The sequence below is a fragment of the Neomonachus schauinslandi genome, chromosome 13 (genome assembly GCF_002201575.2).
Source record: "Neomonachus schauinslandi chromosome 13, ASM220157v2, whole genome shotgun sequence".
Classification (NCBI taxonomy): Eukaryota; Metazoa; Chordata; class Mammalia; order Carnivora; family Phocidae; genus Neomonachus; species Neomonachus schauinslandi.
In genome coordinates, this window is record NC_058415.1 from 42516785 (window position 1) to 42534766 (window position 17982).

Genomic DNA, 17982 nt, shown 5'->3' on the forward strand with positions numbered 1-17982 from the left:
GTCTAGTTTTGTCCTGTCTCATTTAAAAGGACCACCAGAATGTATTTTGACCCTGTGGGGATTTTAGGCTTATTATAAAAGAGTGGATTAGAAAGACTCTATCCCTGTAAATTAAACTAATTCCTGGAAATTTAGACTCATCACATATCCAGAAAGCAACTTACAGGGGGAATTTCTGAGTGTAATTAATGTCTTGCCTGTTACATCCTGGGTCTTTGTCCTTGGGTAAACCCAATCATGCCCTTCCCTTTGGGATTTGAAGCCATTTTCCCCCAGATACATATACCTTGAATTGATGTAGTACTGTTTTGCAATACTCATGATTTTATAATATCAAATTAAAAGCTCAAGTGATAATTTGAGAGTATATCTTTGTGATAAATGAAAGGCAAAGGGTATATATATTTTTTCTTTTAATTCCAGGATTAATAGTTAACATACAGTGTTATGTTAGTTGCAGGTGTACAATATAGTGATAAAGGGCATATATTTGTCACATATAAAAATAGTTTTATAAATCAAAAAATATAAAATGGCAAATACATTCACTGGCACTGGAAAATTAGGAAAAAAAAAGCATTTCAATTGATGAAAGTATGTTTAATTTCACTACTAATAAAAGAACCACAAATATAAAGAGAGCCCAGTTGAAGACAATGGACTGTGATTATGCATTAAATGTGCTATCAATAGTTGGTAAATAGAAAATAAAATAATGAAGCAGAATAAAGCACAAACAGTAAAAAAAGTAGTCATAATACATTATGTTTGTACTATGTACTTATAACCAGAGGGCTGAACATGGCTAGAGAAAAATTCTGAACCACAAAGTCTGGTCATATGTGAATTTATGACCACTAAACTTTGTGGTCTTTAGCCCTGCCTAGTAGATATCTTTTTTTTTTTTTTTTTCTGACTCACTTACCTTCCAAGTATTCTAGAAGACTATTTGATGCTTACTCTCTTGTCAACTTCTAACACTTTGTTTCCCCTTCTCACTTTCAGTTGATGGATAACTGTTATGAATTTGTTAAATTAATGTTGTTAAGTGGAGCACAGGGTGCTGGATATTGAGCCATGGTTCAACAACAGACCACAAGAGAAACTGAAATAGAGGTTTATTATTCACAGGTCCTGCAGGAAGTATCCAGCATACCTTAAGGGACCACATGGGAAGTCAAGGCACAGTATGGGGATAGACAGGACCCGGGGCACATGCTTTTCTGAGGGTTCATGGGTAGAGTGCTTTGGGGTTTCCAGGCTAAGGTGGGATTGGTCAAACCAAAAGAGCCAGGTTTTAGTTGGCTCTTTGGGGGAGAGGTCTTATATAAGGGACGTGTAAGGGAAAGTGTTGGGAGGCAGGGGACACTATTGATAATAAGGGCTGTTGGGGAAGTCCTATCAAGAACCAAAATTTACTTGTGACTCTGCAGGTTGTTATCTGGGGCACTTGCACGAGCTAGCTTCATTTAAGGTCACTTCAGGCTGCTTGGCCAAACCAAGTGGATGCCAAGGCAGCAATCATGAAGTAACTTTAGCTAAACTCTTGACAATCCCCTTGCTTCTTACACCACTGAGTAAATAGAAGCTTTTAGAAGAGAGCTTTTACTTCTTCCCATAACCACATCTACCAAAATATCTGAATCTGTATCCATATTTTCTCTTTTTATTTCTTTGGAAGAACTGTTTATGCTGTCATCTAAGCCCAAACAAACTGTGTACACTAAAGACTCAAGGACCCAAGGATGTCACTCTGCAGTTCTCCCTTCTCTCTCTTGCATCATCAGTATCACTAATTGTCCTGGATCATTCCTGTCAACATACTCACATGCAGTTTTATCTTCAATCTTTTGAGAAAAATCTCTTTTGATCTCACATTTTCCTTAAAGTACTGTTCCATTTCTCTGCTCTTTTCAGCAAAATTCCTCTGAAAAGTAGTCTTTACTATCTCCATTTTTTCCTTTCTCTCTTGATCTCACCCCAGTTAGGCTTGTATATCCACCATTCTCCTAAAACAGCTCTTGTCAAAATCACCAGTGACTTCAGTACCGCTAAATCCCAGTAGGTTCAGTCTTTATCTTCTTTAGCATGTTTGCAGCATTTGCCATGGTTGATTCCTTTCTTCTAGAAATACTTGTTCAATTAACTTTCTGTCTTGATTCTGCTTTTGCATGAATGTTTACCCTTCATAGTATCATTGGCTGTTTTTCCCTTATCTTACTAACTTATAAATGGGGAGTGCTTCAGGACCCAATTCCTCAGATTTTTCTATCCAAAATCACTCCTTAAGTGTCTCACCTACCCTTTGGTCTTAAATATATTTGGATGATGCCTAAAGTTTTATCTTCAACCTTGACTACTTGACTGATTCCAGACTTGTTTATCCAGCCATGTCTTGGTTGTTGATTAGACATCTCAAATTTAACATGTCCAAATCCCAAAATTTAATGTTCCTCACTCTCTTCGTCTAGATCTCAGATAATGTCTACTCCATCCTTCCAGTTAGTCAGACAAAAGCCTTGGAAACATTCTTCTCTCTTTCTTTTATATCTCTTATCTACTGCATTAAGAAATCCTGTTAGCTCTACCTACAAAATATCAAGAATTTTATCACTTTCTCAGTTACCACCAACATTACCTATCTTGTCCAGTTCATAGTTAGTTCTCACCCGAAGTATTTTAGTTGCCTCCTAACTGTTGTCTCTGCTTACACTTTTGATTTCTAGAGTCTCTCCTCAGCCCATGACACTCATGAAATATTAATTTGTATTACTTCTCTACTCAAAACTATCCTCTGTCCTCCCATTTTACTTAGTCAGATCCAATATATGTCATAAAAGGCCATATATTACTTTATTTCCAGTGACCATTCTGTCCTCAGCCACCATTCTCCCCTTGTATGGACGCTACTATTTTACTGTTCTTTGGATACACTGATTGTGCTCTTGCCTCAGTGTCTTTGCACTTGCTGCTGGTCCCAAGGCCTGGAAAACTCTTCCCTGAAATCTCTATGACTTTTCCTTCCTTCCTTTAGGTTTCTGCTTACATAGTATCTTCAAGGACATTCATTTTTAAATTATCCTATATAAAATAGCAACAACCTTCCTTTTGCTTCCCAGTTCTCCAAGATGAGAAATTCCTTTCTGCATTACCCTCGTTTATTGTTATTATACTTATAGCCAGTTGACATATTATGTATTCACTTAATATCATTTATTTTCAGAATCCGTGAGCTAGAACGTTAATTCCATCAAGGCAGCACTTGGTTTGTTTTGTTTGCTACAGTTGCCTAGACCCTAGGATTGTGCCTGTCATACAAATGCTTATTGAGTAAATGATGGATTAATATGTAGATGTGGTGTGTTTGTTTTTTAGGAATTTGCTCTAGTAGGTATTCTTTCAATCTGAGGATTCCATTTAATTCTAAAATATTCTCAGCAGTTACCTCCTAAAAATATTTCTTTATCTTTCATCCCATTATCTACTTCTGGAACTCTTTAGGCATATGTTGGGAGTTCCAAGTGAAATCTACATGTCTTAACTGTGTTTTCATATTTTTAATCTCATTTCTCTATGTAGTGTTCTGGATGAATATCTCATTGTTATCATCCATTTCACTTATTCTCTTTTTACATCTAGTTTTGAGCTAAGCCCATTGAATTGTTTTTTAATTCAGGGATTATAAACCTTTTCAAGGTTTTCAATAGATTATTTTTTAGATCTACTTGTTGTTTATTGTTTTTGTTTTTAATTTTAGTCATTCTTTTAGGTCATAAAAGATCCTTATTTATTTTAAAGTCTTCTTCAGTGTATTCTGTTATTTTCATTTTGTCTAGAGTAATTGCTTCTTTGAATTATTGAGTTAGTGTGTGCATGTGTTATGTGTGTTTTCTTCTTGTGTTTTGAATTTTTTATTTCTGGTCAAATCTTGAATAAGAGGGTTGCTGTTAATGTTCTCTTTTTCATTTCTCAACCACCCTTCCTTATCCAATGCCCTTTTTTTTTTCTCTAGAAATTTTGTGCTTGCCACTAAATTGTCACCCTCACCCCATCCTGAAATAGGTTTTAATATTGGTAGCTTGGGGCTCTTAGCCAACAGTGACACAGAGGATTTGTTGTATTTAGTACCTGAGCTATGGAGTGTTTTGGCTCAGCGCTTGATTAGGATGCTGTCTATAAACATTTGCCTTTCTAAATTTTCATATAATCCTTAGTTCCAGGCAAGGGTGGGGAGAGTCTCTGGTTTCAAACAGTGAGTGTAGCTATCCTTCTACATATTCAGCAGGACACTTTTTCCCAATTATCCCTAGGCACCAAGCTCTTCTTCACCTTAGCCTGCATTGAGATCTGGGCAGTATACAACAGCTTCATCCTTGTTTATAGCATTGTATTTCTGTTTAGTTTGTAATCCTTAGAGATTTGGCTGTGTCTCCTTAATTTTTTTCTATTATGATTTTCTATTAATATTATAAATTGAGAGAACAGGGAAGAGCCTCAAAGTGTGAACTTACTATGCTAACTTATTGGAAAAGTCTAACTTAAGTTTTTAAAATGTAGCAGTACACCATCTGAACTTACCTCTTAGAACCAGTGATGTGCTTTTCTGATTGGTGTCTCTTCATTCTGATAATTCTTTTGTGCCTTCTAAGGCCCTTTCATTCATTTTACTGTTTCCCAAATGAGGGTTCTTTCTTCTTCCTTACCTACTTTGGATTCATTAGTGATTTAGGTATAGATTTCTGTTTACCTATTTTTAGACGAGATTGGGCGCATTCAGGTGGTATGGCTGTAGACTGTTTACCTATTTTTAAAGTTTTTTAAAAATAGAAATAAATGTCCAATAAATTTCTATTTCATTTTTAAAAACGTTGGTTATTATGAAATCTCTAGCTCTTTTCTGATCTTTTACTTCAAAAGTGATAGTTTAATCTTAATTGTGTGCATAAAATGTTTATGTTAAGAACATATGATTAACATAACATAATAAAATAAAATTTAAAAACACACCAAAAAAGAACATTGTCTTATTTATTATTTTAAATTGATATAGTGGTTATTGCAATCAATATTAAACATGTTTTAAGTATTTTTTTTTTATCGTGCATCTAAATCTGGAAACTAAACTGTTGTTTTGGTATGAAGTTGTCTTAGTTGTCAGTAGTTTGTAAGTTGTTGCCACCTGCCATATGGTTTCTGATTACTTCTGTAAGGGCTGTCAACCCCAGATAATTTAATTTTCTGTATTTTATAAAGTGATACTCATTTTCAGGATGTGAAAATTTAAAGGATTAGCTACCAATTTTGACTAATAAACTCTATATTTTTCTTTCTAGAGAAAAACAGAAATCTGAAGCTAAAGACAGAAAAGTTTTAGAAATCCTGCAAGTCAAGGATGCTAAAATACAAGAATTGGAACAGGTTGGTGTTGTACAGGAAATACTAAAAATTAATATATTATTTTAGGTAGTAGATCTTTACAATTATTTAAAAATTTTTTTGCAACAATGTTAAGAATATCAGGATCATTATATCAAATCATTACTATTTTGAAACTACAATAGTCAGAGTATTCTTCACTATTGTACTTTGCCTATAGCCTGTTGTTTTTTGAATTAATAGGCTATGCCATATATACTTTAAAACTCTTAAGATAGTGTTATGGTTTTATAGTAGTATCTAGCAATTATTTATTGTTTTATTGAATTTTATCTTTTATTATTAGCAGTTATCATTTTATTACTAGCACTATCATTGAAACTTGTAAAATTTTCAGACGGCTTCATTTATAAAAAAGATTAACAAATAACTGGGATGATTCTATTTGATCTCTTGAAAACCTGTACTTTCGATTCATACAATCCCATGTTTTATGTACAATCAGTAAATTATTCAATTATATATATATATAACAAGAGTACATATAATTATATAATCAGTATATTATCACTGCAACAATCCATGTGATCAGCGCTTCCCAGAGCTATTTTCAAAGTATAAACATCTCAAAAATGAAGGAGAAAGAAATTTATTGCAATAATGAACTATATTGTGATAAAATATTTAAATTCGTTTTGTACCCAATTGCTCATTATGTGCTGAATTGCCTATAATTTTTCTGGCATAAATGGAGCCCCTTTTTGGAGACTTTGCTCCTTGACTTTTAATCTATTTCCTTCCTAGCCAATTAAAGTTTTGGGAGAACTTTGATCTAAGTTTGGTTACTGTTAAAAGTTATTTTACTAAAGGACTTAAGGTAGAAGTTAATTTAGAAAAGATTCAATTTTATTTTTATGTTCTCTACATCCATATAATGACTTTCTAAAATGGAATATAAACTCCTATGTGACATATAAGTTTGAAGTTTATACATTCTCCAATGTTGTGTTTTCCTTATAGGAAATACCATAATTGATAGTATAGTGATAAAATTTTAGAAATAACATTTTAGTCAGTTTGCTCTGGGGGAAAAAAAACAGTTGTATTTGCTACCTGAATATCAAAAAAGAGCAAAATGAATCCTAAGATGGATAAATAATGTTATGTGCCTACTCTATTAATTAAGTGAGCCTAAGCTGCCTAATAGATACAACCTTGTGACTTAAAAGTGGCAAATGCCATTTGTACTCATACTTCATTGAGGAAAACTAGCCATATTGGCCACCGCAAGATTCAGGAAGTTTGGGAAAATGTAAATCTAGGCTGAGCAATCTATCCAGTTACAACTCTATTCTATAGAGGAGAATGGATTTTGCCACCCTTTGATATTCTTTGATTTTAAGTTTGCAGTGCTTTAGGAAATGCTCAGGTTACCAGATCTAGATAGCTAGCTATAGCATACCATTTTTTAAAATGTTGACTCTTAAAAATGACAATATATTTCCCCTTTTCTTGCTAAATTATTTTTCTACTTCCTCTTCCCTATTTAATTATTTACCTTTTTGAGCAGAATCACTTAGCTCGTGGATAAAATATTAAATTTCCTTAAGGGAAATTATTTGTTTTTTAGGGGCCCTAATTTCTTAGCCTAAATCATTTATATTTTTGTTCAATGATGGTTATAACGTTCTACAAGGTATAATATGTTAAATGTATATACTATTCTGTGATGGTACTATGGAAAATTTAGAGTTATAATTTTAGCCTTTAATGATTTTTAAATCCCTTTGAGGAGTAGGGTGGGGCTAAAAGTAAGGTGCAAGTAATCATATTCTCCTACACGATATTTCAGATTGAGAGGATGGGGAACCTCATGTAACCATTCACATTTGTATCCCTGACACCCAATATTTCCATATTGCCTGGCATATAATGGATTCTCAGTATTGTTGAATGAGTAATATATTATTATTATTATTTTACTGAAGTATAATTGACACAGTATCCTATTAATTTCAGGTATATATCATAGTGATTTTTTTATACATTATGAAATGATCCCCACAGGAAGTCTAGTTACCATCTCTCATCACATGAAATTATTGTAATATTAAAGACTTTTTCCTATGCTGCACATTACATCCCCATGACTTATTTATTTCATAATGGGAAGTTTGAACCTCTTGATTCCCTTCACCTATTTCACCCACACCCCACTTCCCTCCCTTTCAGCAGCCACCAGTGTGTTCTCTGTATTTATGAATCTGTTTCTGTGTTTTTGTTTGTTCCTTTGTTTTTTAGCTTCCATATGTAAATGAAATGGTATAGTGTGTCATTTTTTGTATGACTTATTTCATTTAGTGTAATACCCTCTAGGTCTATCCATGTCACAAATGGCAAGATCTCATTCTTTTCTAACACTGAGTAATATTCCATTGTATATATACCACATCATCTTCTTAATCCATTATCTCACTATGGAAGCTTAGGTTGCTTTAATAGCTTGGCTATTTTTTTTTTTTTTTAAGATTTTATTTATTTGACAGAGAGAGATAGCGAGAGCAGGAACACAAGCAGGGGGAGTGGGAGAGGGAGAAGCAGGCTTCCCGCCGAGCAGGGAGCCCGATGTGGGACTCGATCCTGGGACCCCGGGATCATGACCTGAGCCGAAGGCAGATGCTTAACGACTGAGCCACCCAGGCGCCCTAGCTTGGCTATTTTTAATAATGGTGCAATAAACATAGTGGTTCATATATCTTTTCAAATTAGTGTTTTCATTTTGGGGGGACAAATATCCAGTAGTGAAATTACTGGATCATGTGGTATTTCTATTTTTAACTTTTTGAGGAAACTCCATACTGTTTCCCACAGTGGCTGCACCAAATTACATTCCCAACAGTGCATGAGTGTTCCCTTTTCTTCACATCCTTACCAGCACTTGTTATTTTTTATCTTGTTGATACTAGCCATTCTGACAGGTGTAAGGTGATATGTCAGTGTGGTTTTGATTTGGATTTCCCTGATGATCGGTGATGTTGAGCATTTTTTCATGTGTCTGTTGGCCATCTGTATGTCTTCTATGGAAAACTGTTTCTTTGTGTCTTCTATCCATTTTTAATTGGATTATTTGTGTTTTGGGGGGGGTTGTGTTGTATAAGTTCTTTATATATTTTGAATACTGACTTTCTATCAGATATGTCATTTGCAAATATCTTCTCCCATTCAGTAGGTTGCCTTTAGTTTTGTTGATGGTTTCCTTTGCTGTGCAAGGCTTTTTATTTTGATGTTTTCCCAATAGTTTATTTTTGCTTTTGTTTCCCTTGCCTCAGGAGACATCTAGAAAAATGTTGCTACGGCTGATGTCAGAGAAATTACTGCCTATGTTGTCTTCTAGGACTTTTATGGTTTCACGTCTCACACTTAAGTCTTGAATCCATTTTGAGGTTATTTTTGTGTATAATATAAGAAAGTGGTCCAATTTCATTCTTTTGCATGTAGCTGGCCAGTTTTCCCAACACCCATTTATTGAAGAGACTTTTTCTCATTGTATATTCTTGTCTCCTCTATCACATTAATTAATTGACAACATAATTGTGGGATTATTTCTGGACTTTCTTTTCTGTTCCGCTGATGAATGTGTTTATTTTTGGGTCAGTACCTTACTGTTTTGATTACTATAGCTTTGTAATATAACGTGAAGTCTGGAATTGTGATACCTCCAGTTTTGTTTTTCTTTTTCAGGATTGCTGTGGCTTCTCAAGGTCTTTTGCGGTTCCATACAAATTTTAGGATTGTTTTCTAGTTCTGTGAAAAGTGCTGTTGGTATTTTGATAAGGATTGCATTAAATGTATAGTTTACTTTGGGTAGTATAGACATTTTAACAATAAGTGTTCTTCCAATCTGTGAGCATGGAATGTCTTTCCATTTCGTGATGCTGTCTTTCATCAATGTTTTATAGTTTTCAGAGAATGAGTCTTTCACTTTTTTGGTTAAGTTTATTCCTTGGTATCTTTATCAGTTTTTATCATAGTTTTTGTGTGTGTGTGTGTGTGTGTGTGTGTGTGTGTGTGTGTGGAGTCTTTTAGATTTTCTGTATATAGTATCATGTCATCTGAAAATAGTGAAAAGTTTACTTCTTCCTTACCAAGTTAGATGCCTTTTATTTCTTTTTGTTGTCTGATGGCTGTGGTTAGGACTTCCAGTATTCTGTTGAATAAAAGTGGTTAGAGTGGACATCCTTATCTTTTTCCTGATCTTAGAGAAACAGGTCTTAGTTTTTCACCACTGAGTATGATGTTAGCTGTGAATTTTCATATATGGCCTTTATTATGTTGAGGTATGTTTGCCCAAAACCTACTTATTGAGGGTTTTTATTTTGAATGGATGTTGTACTGTCAAATGCTTTTTCTGCATCTATTCAAATGATCATATGGTTTTGATCCTTTCTTTTCTTGATGTGTTGTATCATGTTCATTGATTTCTGAATATTGAACTACCCTTGCATCACAGGAATAAATTTCACTTGATCATGGTGAATGTTTTTTTTAATGTTGTTGGATTCGGTTTGCTAATATTTTGTTGAGGATTTTTGCATCTGTGTTCATCAGAGATAGTGGTCTGTAGTTCTCTTCTTTGTAGTGTGTATCTGGTTTTGGTATCATGGTAATGCTGTTCTCCTAGAATGAATTTGGAACCTTTCCTTCCTCTTCTATTTTTTGGAATAGTTTGAAAATAGATATTAACTCTTCTTGAAATGTTTGGTAGAATGCACCTGTGAAACTGCCAGGTCCTGGACTTTGTTGGGAGTTTTCTGATTCACTTTCCTTGCTGTTAATTGATCTATTTTCTATTTCTTCCTGATTCAGTTTTGGGAGGTTATATGTTCCTAGGATTTATCCAGTTCTTTTAGGTTGTCCAATTTGTTGGCATATAATTCTTCATGGTATTCTCTTAAAATCCTTTGTATTACTGTGGTGTGAGTTGTTATTCCTCTTTTTTAATTTTTATTTTTTTAAATTTTTTATTGTTATGTTAATAACCATACATTACATCACTAGTTTTTGATGTAGTGTTCTATGATTCATTGTTTGTGCATAAAACCCAGTGCTCCATGCACAACATGCCCTCTTTAATACCCATCACCAGGCTAACCCATTCTCCCACCCCCCTCCCCTCTAGAACCGTCAGTTTTTCAGAGTCCATCGTCTCTCATGGTTTGTCTTCCCTTCCGATTTCCCCCCTTCATTCTTCCCCTCCTGCTATCTTCTTTTTTTTTTTCTTAACATATATTTCATTATTTGTTTCAGAGGTACAGATCTGTGATTCAACAGTCTTGCACAATTCACAGCGCTCACCATAGCACATACCCTCCCCACTGTCTATCACCCAGCCACCCCATCCCTCCCACCCCCACCCCCACTCCAGAAACTCTCAGTTTGTTTCCTGAGATTAAGAATTCCACATATCAGTGAGGTCATGTGACACATGTCTTTCTCTGATTGACTTATTTCGCTTAGCATAACACCCTGCAGTTCCATTCACGTTGTTGAAAATGGCAAGATCTCATTCCTTTTGATGGCTGCATAATATTCCATTGTACATATATATATATATATATATATATATATATATATATATATATATATATATACATACCACATCTTCTTTATCCATTCATCTGTTGATGGACATCTTGGCTCTTTCCACAGTTTGGCTATTGTGGACATTGCTGCTATAAACATCAGGGTGCACGTACCCATTCGGATCCCTACATTTGTATCTTTGGGGTAAATACCCAGTAGTGCAATTGCTGGATCGTATGGTAGCTCTATTTTCAACTTTTTGAGGAACCTCCCTACTGTTTTCCAGACTGGCTGCACCAGCTTGCATTCCCACCAACAGTGTAGGAGGGTTCCCCTTGCTCCGCATCCCCGCCAACATCTGTCATTTCCTGACTTGTTAATTTTAGCCATTCTGACTGGTGTGAGGTGGTATCTCATTGAGGTTTGGATTTGGATTTCCCTGATGCCGAGCGATGTTGAGCACTTTTTCATGTGTCTGTTGGCCGTTTGGATGTCTTCTTTGGAAAAGTGTCTGTTCATGTCTTCTTCCCATTTCTTGATTGGATCCTTTGTTCTTTGGGTGTTGAGTTTGATGAGTTCTTTATAGATTTTGGATACTAGCCCTTTATCTGATATGTCATTTGCAAATATCTTCTCCCATTCTGTTAGTTGTCTTTTGGTTTTGTTGACTGTTTCTTTTGCTGTGCAAAAGCTTTTTATCTTGATGAAGTTCCAATAGTTCATTTTTGCCCTTGCTTCCCTTGCCTTTGGCAGTGTTTCTAGGAAGAAGTTGCTGTGGCTGAGGTCGAAGAGGTTGCTGCCTGTGTTCTCCTTTAGGATTTTGATGGACTCCTGTCTCACATTTAGGTCTTTCAACCATTTTGAGACTATTTTTGTGTGTGGTGTAAGGAAATGGTCCGGTTTCATTCTTCTCCATATGGCTGTCCAGTTTTTCCAACACCATTTGTTGAAGAGACTTTGTTCCATTGGACATTCTTTCCTGCTTTGTCAAAGATGAGTTGACCATAGAGTTGAGGGTCCATTTCTGGGCTCTCTATTCTGTTCCATTGATCTATGTGTCTGTTTTTGTGCCAGTACCATACTGTCTTGAGGATTAGAGCTTTGTAATAGAGCTGGAAGTCCGGAATTGTGATGCCAACAGCTTTGCTTTATTTTCAATATTCCTCTGGCTATTCGGGGTCTTTTCTGGTTCCATACAAATTTTAGGATTATTTGTTCCATTTCTTTGAAAAAAGTGGATGGTATTTTGATGGGGATTGCATTGAATGTGTAGATTGCTCTAGGTAGCATTGACATCTTCACAATATTTGTTCTTCCAGTCCATGAGCATGGAGTGTTTTCCATTTCTTTGTGTCTTCCTCAATTTCTTTCATGAGTATTTTATAGTTTTCTGAGTACAGATTCTTTGCCTCTTTGATTAGATTTATTTCTAAGTATCTTATGGTTTTGGGTGCAATTGTAAATGGGATTGAGTCCTTAATTTCTCTTTCTTCTGTCTTGTTGGTGTATAGGAATGCCACTGATTTCTGTGCATTGATTTTATGTCCTGCCACTTTACTCAATTCCTGCCCTGTATGAGTTCTAGCAGTTTTGGGGTGGAGTCTTTTGGGTTTTCCACATAAAGTATTATTTCATCTGCAAAGAGTGAGAGTTTGACTTCTTCTTTGCCAATTGGGATGTCTTTGATTTCTTTTTGTTGTCTGATTGCTGTGGCTAGGACTTCTAATACTATGTTGAATAGCAGTGGTGATAGTGGACATCCCTGCCGCATTCCTGACCTTAGGGGGAAAGCTCTCAGTTTTTCCCCATTGAGAATGATATTCGCTGTAGGTTTTTCATAGATGGCTTTTATGATATTGAGGTATGTACCCTCGATCCCTATACTCTGAAGAGTTTTGATCAAGAAAGGATGCTGTACTTTGTCAAAAGCTTTTTCTGCATCTATTGAGAGGATCATATGATTCTTGTTCTTTCTTTTGTTAATGTGTTGTGTCACGTTGATCAATTTGTGGATGTTGAACCAACCTTGCAGCCCAGGGATAAATCCCACTTGGTTGTGGTGAATAAATCCTTTTAATGCACTGTTGGATCCTATTGGCTAGTATTTTGGTGAGAATTTTTGCATCCATGTTCATCAAGGATATTGGTCTGTAATTCTCCTTTTTGATGGGATCTTTGTCTGGTTTGGGGATCAAGGTAATGCTGGCCTCCTAAAATGAGTTTGGAAGTTTTCCTTCCATTTCTATTTTTTGGAACAGTTTCAGAAGAATAGGTATGAATTCTTCTTGAAATGTTTGGTAGAATTCCCCTGGGAAGCCATCTGGCCCTGGGCTCTTGTTTGTTGGGAGATTTTTGATGACTGCTTCAATTTCCTTAGTGGTTATAGGTCTGTTCAGGTTTTCTATATCTTCCTGGTTCAGTTTTGGTAGTTGATACATCTCTAGGAATGCCTCCATTTCTTCCAGGTTATCTAATTTGCTGGCATAGAGTTGCTCATAATATGTTCCTATAATTGTTTGTATTTCTTTGGTGTTGGTTGTGATCTCTCCTCTTTCATTCATGGTTTTGTTGATTTGGGTCCTTTCTCTTTTCTTTTTGATAAGTCTGGCCAGGGGTTTATCAATCTTGTTAATTCTTTCAAAGAACCAGCTCCTAGTTTTGTTGATCTGTTCTACTGTTCTATTGGTTTCTATTTCATTGATTTCTGCTCTGATCTTTGTTATTTCTCTTCTCCTGCTGGGTTTAGGCTTTATTTGCTGTTTTTTCTCTAGCTCTTTTAGGTGTAGGGTTAGTTTGTGTATTTGGGACCTTTCTTGTTTCTTGAGAAAGGATTGTATTGCTATATACTTTCCTCTTAGGACTGCCTTTGCTGTATCCCAAAGATTTTGAACAGTTGTGTTTTCATTTTCATTGGTTTCCATGAATTTTTTTAATTCTTCTTTAATTTCCTGGTTGACCCATTCATTCTTTAGTAGGATGGTCGTAGCCTCCATGTTATTTGAGTTCTTTCCAACTTTCCTCTTGTGATTGAGTTCTAGTTTCAAAGCACTGTGGTCTGGAGATATGCAGGAAATAATCCTAGTCTTTTGGTACTGGCTGAGACCTGATTTGTGACCTAGGATGTGATCTATTCTGGAGAATGTTCCATGGGCACTAGAGAAGAATGTGTATTCCGTTGCTTTGGGATGGAATGTTCTGAATATGTCTGTGAAGTCCATTTGGTCCAGTGTGTCATTTAAAGTCTTTATTTCCTTGTTGATCTTTTGCTTAGACGATCTGTCCATTTCAGTGAGGGGGGTGTTAAAGTCCCACACTATTATTGTATTGTTGTTAATGTGTTTCTTTGCTTTTGTTATTAATTGCCTTATATAATTGGCTGCTCCCATGTTAGGGGCATAGATATTTATAATTGTTAGATCTTCTTGTTGGATAGACCCTTTAAGTAGGATATAGTGTCCTTCCTCATCTCTTATTACAGTCTTTGGTTTAAAATCTAATTTGTCTGACATAAGGATTGCCACCCCAGCTTTCTTTTGGTGTCCATTAGCATGGCAAATGGTTTTCCACCCCCTCACTTTCAATCTGGGGGTGTCTCTGATTCTAAAATGAGTCTCTTGCAGACAGCATATCGATGGGTCTTGTTATTTAATCCAGCGTGATAGCCTGTGTCTTTTGATTGGGGCATTTAGCCCATTTACATTCAGGATAACTATTGAAAGATAGGAATTTAGTGCCATTGTATTGCCTGTAAGGTGACTGTTACCGTATATTGTCTGTGTTCCTTTCTGGTCTATGTTGCCTTTAGGCTCTCTCTTTGCTTAGAGGAAGACCCCTTTCAATATTTCTTGTAGGTTTGGTTTTGTGTTTGCAAATTCCTTTAGTTTTTGTTTGTCCTGGAAGCTTTTTATCTCTCCTTCTATTTTCAATGACAACCTAGCTGGATATAGTATTCTTGGCTGCCTATTTTTCTCATTTAGTGCCCTGAATATATCCTGCCAGTCCTTTCTGGCCTGCCAGGTCTCTGTGGATAGGTCTGTTGCCAATCTAATGTTTCTACCCTTGTAGGTTACATATCTCTTCTCCCGAGCTGCTTTCAGGATTTTCTCTTTGTCTATGAGACTCGTAAGTTTTACTATTAGATGTTTGGGTGTTGACCTATTTTTATTGATTTTGAGAGGAGTTCTTTGTGCCTCTTGGATTTTGATGCCTGTTTCCTTCCCCAAATTAGGGAAGTTCTCTGCTATAATTTGCTCCAGTATACCTTCTGCCCCTCTCTCTCTTTCTTCATCTTCTGGGATCCCAATTATTCTAATGTTTCATCTTATGGTATCGCTTATATCTCGAATTCTGCCCTCATGATCCAGTAGTTGTTTATCTCTTTTTCTCAGCTTCTTTATTTTCCAGCATTTGGTCTTCTGTATCACTGATTCTCCCTTCTGCCTCATTTATCCTAGCAGTTAGCGCCCCCATTTTTTATTGTACCTCATTAATAGCCTCTTTGATTTCGACTTGGTTAGATTTTAGTTCTTTTATTTCACCAGAGAGGGTTTCTCTAATAACTTCCATGCTTTTTTCAAGTCCAGCTAGTATCTTTAAAATCATGATTCTGAACTCTAGGTCGGACATCATACTAATGTCCGTATTGAGTAGGTCCCTGGCAGTCGGTACTACCTCTTGTTCTTTTTGTTGAGGTGATTTTTTCCGTCTTGTCATTTTGTGCAGAGGAGAATAGATGAATGAGAGAACAAAATGCTAACAGGGTAACAACGTCCCCGGAAAATACACTCTAAACAAATCAGAAAATACCTGAAACCAGGGGAAAAGAAAGGGAAAGAAAGAAAAAAGAAAAAGAAAAAGACAAAAACAAATAAAAACAGAACAAAAGAAAAAAACAGAATGTGATCAAATATGATGAGGCTGGTGCATAGATCAGTGCTACACACTAGATTTTGGGTATATTTTGGTCTGTTAGAAAAAAGTGCCTCCCAAAATTTTAAAGAAAAAAAAACCAATATATGTACAGAAATAAGGGTTGATACGATTAAGGGATGGAATATGTAAAGATGAAAATTATATAAAAGTTTATAAAAGGAATTGATAAGAAGTTGTTTGAAAAAAGAAAGAAGAGGATTTAAAAAAAAAAAGGGAGAGAATGTGATCAGGCAGGAGAGTAGAACAAAGCCATACACTAGAGATTTAGGGTATATTTTGATCTGTTAGAAGAAACTGTATCTCAAAATTTTAAAGAGAGAACAACTTATATATATATATGCCAGAAATAAAGGTAACTACTATGAAGGGATAGAATGTGACTCTAAAAATGAAAAATAAAAATTTTTTTAAAAAAGGGATTGATAAGATGTTGGTTGAAAAAGGGAAAAAGAAAAATTCAAAAAAAAAAAGTTAAAAAAAAATTAACTTTGAAAGACTGAAGAATCATCGTAAAAAAGCCATGGATTCTATGTGCTGTATTCCCCTAGTGCTGGAGTTCTGCTGTTCTCATTGATCGGTAAACTTGGTCTTGGCTGGCTGATCTTCTGGGGGAGGGGCCTGTTGCCATGGTTCCCAAATGTCTTTGCTGGAGGCGGAATTGCCTTGCCCTTGCCGGTCCAGGCTAAGTAATCTGCTAGAGTTTGCTCTTGGGAGCTTTTGTTCCCTGCAAGCTTTCGGTACAGCTTTGGAGGCTGAGAGTGAAAATGGCGGCCTCCCAATCTCTGCCCTGGAGGGGCCGAGAACTCGGCCCAGCTCCTCATTGCGCCCCCAGGGAAAAGCAGTCAATCACTCCCGTCTCCCTGGTCTCTGGCCGCACTCCGTGGTCACCTGGCCTGTGACCCAGTGTTTCTATCTCTGGCACCCGACTTGGTGTGGAGCCTCCAAACCCAGCAGATTCCTGCGGTGCACTCTCGCGCCGCTCCTCCTGGGGGAGGAATGGGAGTCTCCCCAGATCTGCCACTTGTTGGGTCCCTGCTGGAGGAGCAGTGGCCCGACTGTGCCGCGGATCATGGTTTATGGCAACCCCCAGCTGAGAGCCCACTCCTCTGCTCCGTCTCTGCAGCCGGCTTCCCCACCCCGATACCTGGGAGCTCTGCTGCACTCAGGCACCCCTGGTCTTCCTGTGACCCCGAGGTTCCTGAGACCACAGTGTCCCACGAGGGTTCCACCCCCCTGCTTAGCCATATGAGTGACGTCCCTCAGCGGAGCTGAGTTCTAAAAGTTCTGATTTTGTCCTCCACTGCTCTATCACTTGCCAGTAGTGGCTAACAGAGGTCCCCTCCCCCGCTGTCTGTCCTCCAGAATATCACCTCGGATTCACTTCTCCGCTCCTCCTACCTTCCAGAAAGTGGTCGCTTTTCTATTCAGAGAGTTGTTGCTATTCTTTTCTTCCATCTCCTGTTGAGTTTGTAGGTGTTCAGAATTGTTTGATCCGTATCCAGCTGAATTCCTGAGACCAGAGGAAATCCAGGTCTCCTACTCCTCCGCCATCTTGCTCCGCCCCTTCCTCTTTTTTAATTTATGATACTGTTAGTCCTCTTTTTAAAAAAATTTTTTTCTGATGAGTCTGGCTAAAGGTTTGTCAATTTTGTTGATCTTTTCAAGGAACCAACTCCTGGTTTCATTGATCTGTTTTATTATTATTATTATCGTTATTATTATTTTTTAGTTTCTATTTTATATATTTCTTCTCTAATCTTTATTATTTCCTTCCTTCTAGTGGTTTTGGGTTTGGTTTGTTCTTTTTCTTGTTTCTATAAGTTTAATATTAGGTTGTGTAGTTGAGATTTTTCTTGTTTCTTGATGGAGGCCTGTATTCCTATAAACTTCCCTCTTACAATTGTTTTTGCTGCATCCCAAAGATTTTATTTATTTATTTATTAGAGAGTGAGCAAGAGAGAAACAGCATGAGAGGGGAGAGGGTCAGAGGGAGAAGCAGGCTCCCCGCTGAGCCGGGAGCCCGATGTGGGACTCGATCCCAGGACTTTGGGATAATGACCTGAGCCAAAGGCAGTCGCTTAACCAACTGAG

The 17982-nt window shown here is 36.6% G+C and overlaps 1 protein-coding gene across 2 annotated transcripts in view; it reads left to right on the top strand.

Annotated features, from left to right (window-relative positions):
• CNTLN (centlein) overlaps positions 1-17982 on the top strand; it is a 306857-nt gene that overhangs the window by 69902 nt on the left and 218973 nt on the right. For both annotated transcript variants that reach the window (XM_044920332.1, XM_044920333.1), the window contains exon 3: positions 5334-5418. In XM_044920332.1, the coding sequence (XP_044776267.1) occupies positions 5334-5418 (85 nt within the window). The remainder of the gene's footprint in view (positions 1-5333; positions 5419-17982) is intronic.